The sequence below is a fragment of the Sorex fumeus genome, unplaced genomic scaffold, assembly GCF_029834395.1.
Source record: "Sorex fumeus unplaced genomic scaffold, SorFum_2.1 ptg000122l, whole genome shotgun sequence".
NCBI classification, from domain to species: domain Eukaryota; kingdom Metazoa; phylum Chordata; class Mammalia; order Eulipotyphla; family Soricidae; genus Sorex; species Sorex fumeus.
This window is the reverse complement of record NW_026606179.1, coordinates 58,632,583-58,640,872: the sequence shown is the minus strand read 5'-3', so window position 1 is coordinate 58,640,872 and position 8,290 is coordinate 58,632,583. Positions and strand designations below refer to the sequence as shown.

Here is an 8,290-nt window from a genome sequence, read left to right as displayed (position 1 = left end):
GGCTCTGTCCCCGTGCGGACTCGGGACCGCTCAGGCCGCCGGGCGGTGTCCAGCGCGCAGTCCGGACCCTGCACTCCCCCGCGCGGGCACCCGGGAGAGGACAAAGAATCGCGCCAGGTTGGAGCCCGCGCGGCCAGGTTAGGGGACGCAGGTCCTCCTGGCAGGCACCCGGCTGCCAGAGGGAGGAGGAGGAGAGGGGGAGGGAGGAGGGGGAGGAGGAGAGGAGGAGGAGGAGGAGGAGGAGGAGGAGGAGGAGACGAAGAGGAGGAAACTGCCGGGCGCATTCCCGCGGCTGGAGGGAGCGGAGCGGGTCCCCGCGGGCCGGGGCTGGGCAGGCCTGTCCCTCTCCCGCTCCCTCTCCCTCTCCCTCGCCCGCCCCGCGTCCCGCACCCCCTCTGGAAAACTCCCCCCCACCCCCAAGACACACACACCCCCTGCAGCAAACTTCGAGCCGGGCCGCGGGGCCCGGGAGGCGTCCTCGGCGCGGGGAGGGTTAAGGCGGCCCGGCCCAGCTGACAGTCAGCTGATTGGGGCCTGATTGACAGCTCCGAAAAGTTTCCTTGTTTCTATACTATTATGCTAATCGCGGCCGCGCTCGCCTCCTCCCATTGGCCCCGGGCCTGACGTCACGCGCGCTATAAAACTCCGCAATTGCTTTAAACTCTTCTTGCTGGATCAGAGGCTTTAAAATCTTTTTGCATCCTCGAGCCGCTGCTCGGGCGGCTGCTGCTCCGCGTCTCGGCCAACCTCCCCTTTTCGCTCGCCTTTGCCTCGCCTTTTCCGCAGGACTTTGCTAATTTGCCTTTTTTTTTTTTTTTTGAAAGAGAGGGAGGGTGAGGGAAGAGGAAAAAAAAAAAGAAAGAAAGAAAAAGACCTGAAAGAACTAAACTCCCACCCTCCCCCCCACCCTCCTCCCTTTTCCTCCAGCCGGGCTGCGCCTCCGTCTCTGCACTTTGCACGGAGGGAGAGGGGCAGGCGCGAGGGAGAGAGAGAGACAGAAACAGAGAGAGAGAGAGAGAGACAGACACAGAGCGAGCGGAACGGGGGCCAGCGCCAGGGAGCGCGAGCGAGAGAACCAGCCCGGGCCGAAGAGGCGGCGAGAAGCATGAAGTGCTAGGCGGCCCGCGCCCGGGGCCCGCGCCGCCGGGACCGCTCCGCCTGCAGCCCCCGGGCCGGCGCGCCGAGAGCCTCCCTATGCCCAGCGCGCAGCCGAGCGGCGAGCGGGGGACGCCGCGCACCGGGCCGCGCTCCTCCGCCTCCGCCGCCGCCGCCGCCGCCGCCGCCGCCGCCGCCGCCGCCAGCCCGAGCCCCGGCGCAGCCCCCGGAGCCGCCCGCCGAGCCTGAGGCCGCCGCCGGGCCCGAGCCGAGCCGAGCCGAGCGAGCGCAGCGCGGCGCACGCCGGCCGGCCGCCGGCCGGGGCGCGCGGGCGAGCAGCGCGCGAGCGAGCACCTTGGCGTGAGCAGGGGGGGCGGAGGGCGGGCGCGGGGGCCCGCGGGCAGGCGGGAGGTGCGAGCGCTCGGCGCTCTCGGGCCAGCCACCGCGGCGCGCGCGCGGGCGAGACGCGCCCCTGCCCGGCAAGCTGGCGCACCCGCTGGCCACCCAGCACAGCCCGCTGCCCCCTCTCCTGCAGCCCATCTGGCGGAGCGGCGGCGCTGGCGGCGTCGGCGGCGGCGGCGGCGTCGGCGGCGGCCGGAGGATGGCCTCGGAGCTGGCCCTGAGCAACTCCGACCTGCCCACCAGCCCGCTGGCCATGGAATATGTTAATGACTTCGATCTGATGAAGTTCGAGGTGAAGAAGGAGCCGGTGGAGACGGACCGCATCATCAGCCAGTGCGGCCGTCTCATCGCGGGCGGCTCGCTCTCGTCCACCCCGATGAGCACGCCGTGCAGCTCGGTGCCGCCGTCGCCCAGCTTCTCGGCGCCCAGCCCGGGCTCGGGCAGCGAGCAGAAGGCGCACCTGGAGGACTACTACTGGATGACCGGCTACCCGCAGCAGCTCAACCCCGAGGCGCTGGGCTTCAGCCCCGAGGACGCGGTCGAGGCGCTCATCAGCAGCAGCCACCCGCTGCAGGGCGGCTTCGATGGCTACGCGCGCGGCGCCCAGCAGCTGGCCCAGGCGGCCGGGGGCGGGCGCGGGCGCCGCGCTGGGCGGCGGCGGCGGCGGCGGCGGCGGCGGCGGCGGCGGCGCCGAGGAGCTGGGCCCCGCCGCCGCCGTGGTGTCCGCCGTGATCGCCGCGGCCGCCGCGCAGGGCGGCGCGGGCCCGCACTACCACCACCACCACCACCACCACGCGGCCGGCCACCACCACCACCCGACGGCCGGCGCGCCCGGCGGCGCGGGCGGCGGCGCGCCCGGCCCGGCCGGCGGCGGCGGCGGCGGCGGCGGCGCGGGCGGCGCGGGCGGCGGCGGCGGCGGGCGGCGGCGCGGGCGGCGGCGGCGGCGGCGGCGGCGGCGGCGGCCCGGCCGGTGCGGGCGGCGGCGGCGGCGGCGGCCGGCGGCGGCGGGGGGCGCGGCGGGGGCGGGGGGCGCCCTGCACCCCGTGCACCACCACGCCGCGGCCGGCCTGCACTTCGACGACCGCTTCTCGGACGAGCAGCTGGTGACCATGTCGGTGCGCGAGCTGAACCGGCAGCTGCGCGGGGTCAGCAAGGAGGAGGTGATCCGGCTCAAGCAGAAGAGGCGGACCCTGAAAAACCGCGGCTATGCCCAGTCCTGCCGCTTCAAGCGCGTGCAGCAGAGACACGTCCTGGAGTCGGAGAAGAACCAGCTGCTGCAGCAGGTCGACCACCTCAAGCAGGAGATCTCCCGGCTGGTGCGCGAGCGGGACGCCTACAAGGAGAAGTACGAGAAGCTGGTGAGCAGCGGCTTCCGAGAAAACGGCTCGAGCAGCGACAACCCGTCCTCGCCCGAGTTTTTCATGTGAGTCTGAGCCGCGCTCGCTCGCAGCTCGCCCGCCGCCGGGTCGCGCGCTCCGCGGGGGTCCCCCTCCCGGGTGCGGGCCGGCCCCCCGTCGCCCCCTCCCCCGCCGCGCTCGCCCACCCCCGCGCCGTGCAGCCCCGACGCGCGCGCGCGCGCCGCACGCGCGCACACACCGGCGCGCGCTCAGCCCCTGCACACCCTCCTGCACACCCCTCTGCACACCCCCCTGCACACACACACACACACCTTGGCCGGGCTCCGAGTTGGTGGTGGCGCGGCCGGCTGGCGGCGGTGGCCGATCTGAAGTCGGGGAGGGGCTGACTCCATGGATTGCCAATCTGAAATTCTCCCTAACTTCTTAGCTTTTTTTTTTTTTACAAAAAAAAGAAAAAAAACTTGCACAGTGTTTAAAGATCTCGGCAGAGTTCTTCACTGCAACATAGCTCGCCTTTGAAACCTGCATCTTTCACATATATATATGTATACATATATATATTAGTTTTTCATCAGTTCACGAGCTGGTGTTCGTTTTCTGTGTGTGTGTGTTCTGTTTGGATTTTTTTTTTTACTTTTACTTTTTTTTTTTTTGGAGCTTGCTGTGTTGTCCTTTTCCCCCAACCTGCACCCTCACTCCCTCCTCACCCATCACCTCCGAGATAAAAGAAAAAAGGAAAAAAAAGAGCTGGTTTTATTTTCTCCTCCTGAGTCCTTCCTGTGAGATTGAGCTTGCAAAGAAAACAAAAATGTGAAATGTTCTATGACTCGCAGCAGCGTGCTGAGTTCCATCCGGGTTTTAGCATTGTTATGCTAAAATAGAGAGAAAAAAATTCTCATGAACCTGCCACAATCAAGCCTGCATCAACCTTCAGGTGTGACCTGAGAGTTTAGTCTGCCATTAAAAACTCATTCTCATCTCATGCATTATTATGCTTGCTACTTTGTCTTAGCAACAATGAACTATAACTGTTTCAAAGACTTTATGGAAAGAGACATTATATTAATAAAAAAAAAGCCCTGCATGCTGGACATGTATGGTATAATTATTTTTTGTTCTTTTTTTTCTTTTGGCTTGGAAATGGACGTTCGAAGACTTATGGCATGGCATTCATACTTTTGTTTTATTGCCTCATGACTTTTTTTGAGTTCCGAACAAAACTTGCGACCCTAGAGCCTTCTTCCCATGAAAGTTTGCATCCGCTCCAGAACTTCTTTGAGTTATTCAGAACTTCAGCCTCCCATTGTAAATGCACTGAGGGCATTCCTTGTCACAGATGCCTGAAAGGGTGAAAAATTTCACATGGCAAATATTAAAGAACTCCTTGTCACATTTTCCTTTTAATACGAATGGCACCCACTTTGGGGGACTAAAATTTGTGCTGATGCGGAAAGCAGTCTAAACCTTATTTTTTAAGAGAAGAAATCTGCCCCGTTATTTTTTGGTTTGGTTTTTATTTTTATTTTATCTTTGGGTTTTTTTTTTGGCTTTTGGTCATTGTCAAATGTGGAATGCTATGGGTTTCTAGTATATAATTTAATTCTAGTTTTTATAATCTGTTAGCCCAGTTAAAATGTATGCTACAGATAAAGGAATGTTATAGATAAATTTGAAAGAGTTAGGTCTGTTTAGCTGTAGATTTTTTAAAAGATTGATGCACTAAATTGTTTACTGTTGTGATGTTAAGGGGGGTAGAGTTTGCAAGGGGACTGTTTAAAAAAAAGTAGCTTATACAGCATGTGCTTGCAACTTAAATATAAGTTGGGTATGTGTAGTCTTTGCTATACCACTGACTGTATTGAAAAACCAAAGTATTAAAAAGGGGACGCACCCCTGTTTATATCTGTAGGGGTATTTTACATTCAAAATGTATGGGTTTTTTTTTTCAAAATTAAAGTATTTGGGACTGAATTGCACTAAGATATAACCTGCAAGCATATAATACAAAAAGAAATTTGCAAAACTGTTTAGAACGCTAATAAAATTTATGCAGTTATAAAAAATGGCATTACTGCACAGTTTTAAAATGATGCAGATTTTTTTACAGTTGTATTGTGGTGCAGAACTGGATTTTCTGTAACTTAAAAAAAATCCACAGTTTTAAAGGCAATAATCAGCAAATGTTATTTTCAGGGACTGACATCTGTCTTTAAAAAATAATGAAAAGTAAATCTTACCACAATAAATATAAAAAAATCTTGTCAGTTACTTTTCTTTTACATATTTTGCTGTGCAAAATTGTTTTATATCTTGAGTTACTAACTAACCACGCGTGATGTTCCTATGTGCTTTTCTTTCATTTTCAATTCTGGTTATATCGAGAGAAAGAATAATCTACAATAATAAACTGCATTTTTTTTTTGATTCTGTACTCAGTTTCTTAGTGTACAGTTTAACTCGGCCCAACCCTGCCTTAGAAATTTTTAAAACGCGGCTTTTCTCCAGAGGAAGGATTCAGTGGAGCAGGGAAGGCAGCGATTTAGAGAGGAACATAGTCTGTTTTGTCAGGGGGGAGGGAGGCCTGTTCCTTGGAATAATTAGCGATATTTAATCTGAATTTATAGGATGACCTCGCAAAAGTACCTCCTTGCACCACCCCCCCCCCCACCACCACCACCAAAAAAAAAAGTTTTTAGTTTGCAAGGGAGTGAAATCATCACTACTCTTTGGTGGAAACAAACAAGCAAATGAACATTCCGCGGGAGAGCTGGGTCCTAACTCGGAGCGTGAGGGAGTACCTAGCCTGTCTCTAGAGCCAGGTGCCACCAGGCCAGTAAGGCCTGAGCCGGACAGTTGGTCCATGTGCAGCTGATGGGGGAAGAAACATGTCTTGCCTTTTGGCTCTGCTGGTTGCTTTTTTCCCTCTTCACTTTCATGACGTGATTTTCTTGTTAGCCAAGGACTGACAATATCTAACACCCACACTTGGGACAAGACAGAGGTATCGGTTGTTTTCTCCCTCGGAAGGTCTTCCTGGCTTAAATAGGAAAGAGCCGAGAACTCCCACCCGTGATGGCCAGAAGACCCCGCCCTGAGTCTGGGTGATCTAAGCCCGTTTTCTCTGTAAATACTTAGGAGGGGCCCATTTGGTTTTCCATAGAGATGCCGAGATTTCTGATGTAGACCCCAAACAGGCTGCCTATCGTGTCAGGGGGCTAATTTAGAGATCACTGGGAAAGCCTTGAGCTCCTTTCAAACACAGCACTGACCTACTTTAAAAAATGACAAATTCATGCCACTAATCTTACAGACTCGTGTTGATTGCACTTTCAGTCAACTTCCCGAAGGGAGCTCATAGACCCTTAGACAAAGCCAGCACTGTTTGGGAAAACAGAGCCAAACATGGTAACTTTTGTTTTATTTTGATTTCGGTTCTTTAAAAAAATGCACATACCATAATAGTGCAACCCTGAACAAAAGCTTTATTTTGAGGAAAACAAGTCATGCTCACGGCTGATGCGTCCGGCTCAGTTCATCACACCTTGCCTCTTTGGCCATTTTCCCCAGAACACGAAGAAAGTGTGTGTTCTACAGTTGACCTTCCTTTCTCCCAAGCCCACTCTTAACCTCACTAAACTAAGGTCTTGGTGGTACACCACTTCTCAGTGCTGGAAGAGCAGTGTTCTCTGCTTCAGAGATTTCTCCCCTACCCCATCTTAGAGGCCACGACACAGCCTCTCAGCGAAGAAGAAGAAATAGAGATATCACTTGTGTAAAAAGCACTAGGTTACAGAGTTGAGAGAGAGCACATTCTCAGAATCAGAGTGAGTGACTATGATTTCTCTCAGGAAGAAAGGAACCTGGTAGGAAACCCCACAGCGTGATAATAAAGCACGCTGCTAGGATTGTACCAGCCAGTTCAGTATGGGGGCAGATTTGCCCCTCTGACCAGGAGCAAGTAGAGTTTGGCAAAAAGTGGGATTCAGTGGTAGACCTTACGAGTATGTTCACTCCCCGAGGAAAGCAATTTTTTTTAGAAATAGACATTATGAAAAACTTTAAAATGCAGCGTGAGTGGCAAATGAGAATACATGTTGTTGGGTTCAACCCCCGCCCACAACTCACCTCCTCCATCACCACCACAAAAAAAAAATGCTAAATCCTGCCCGAGTGCCCTTAGTCGAAATTTAAAAACAGGAATATAAGAAAAGCCAGTTTTCCCTTTACACTTCATTTGACACTTTATCTACATAGTGTTAAAACACCTTTCCTTCCAACGACAGAACTGTGTCCCTTTGGCAAGTGGGACATCCGTGGAACATACCGCATTTTGGAAGCTCCTTCAGTGTATACTTCCCAGTGTATTCACAACTTGAATTTGCTGTGAGAACTCTATGTTCCAAATAGGCGGTTATTAATTATTATTCTTAGCATAATCGTCACCTCTCATGAAAACCACCCTACCCCTAGATTAGGGTTTATTTTTTCTTGCTTGAATTTTTTTTTCTGTGGGGGGAGGTTGTTTTTACAAAAAAATTGTTGTGGTAGAGATGAAAGCGATGTCATGTCCGACCTCCATAGCCATAGTGAGGGAAGCCAGGGGTCCGAAGGATGGAGGCAGAGACCCGTCAGAAAGGGCTCTGCTCTGCCTGAATTTCCCACGCGGGACGCGGGACACGAAATAGATGAGCTTGTTTGTGAACTGGGCTATTAGTTGTAAAAGCCCACAGAAATTTACTGGAGTGTGTGTGTGTGTGTGTGTGTGTGTGTGTGTCTGTGTGTGTTCGTGTGTACGCGCGCATGCATTTTTAGGAAGGGACGTTTCACAGTCAGGAATCGTTTGTATCTTTCACGCTTGTGGAGACATTACACACCTAAATAACACCTTTCCACACTTCATTCTTTCTCTGGTTGATAATTTTAATAAAGAGAAAGAAAAAGATTTGATCCCCGCCACCCCCGCTCCTGGCAGATACCATGGGCAGAAATGTTCTAGGCGCCAGAGCCAAGCGCCCTGGTTCGGTGAGACCACAGCCTAGCCTGGTACTGATGATGGGTGATGGTCATTGCTGAGACGTGGCCAGACCCATTTGTAGTGGCCCCAATACAAAGTCGAACACACCTCCGTAGTCCCCAAATCACTTTCCTTTAATTTCCCTGCTCCCTGCACGGATGCCTTTTCCTCCCCTGCAATAATTCCTTCCAGTGGCCGGGGGGGCACCTGACCAGATGGGCATCCTCCAGCCTGTGTCTCTGTGAGTCTCAGCAGGGGACGATGTGTCAGGTGGATTCTGCTGACCTGCCCCCAGGCCATAACCACCTGGGTCTGCTTTGATCCCTGGCAACCCCAGAGTCTCTAATACTGATGCATGTCCCCCCGACCACCACCACCAGACTAACTTTTCTTTCCCTTGTTTGTGTCTTTCCCCTGTGTG

General features: G+C 54.2%; 1 protein-coding gene across 1 annotated transcript; it reads left to right on the top strand.

Annotated features, from left to right (window-relative positions):
• Positions 1-687: 687 nt before the first annotated feature.
• Positions 688-5,279, top strand: MAF (MAF bZIP transcription factor). The gene is given in 4 exon segments (XM_056136596.1): positions 688-2,122; positions 2,124-2,340; positions 2,399-2,496; positions 2,499-5,279. Coding segments are annotated over 4 exon segments (1,167 nt in total). The 5' UTR covers positions 688-1,696; the 3' UTR covers positions 2,925-5,279.
• Positions 5,280-8,290: the final 3,011 nt, after the last annotated feature.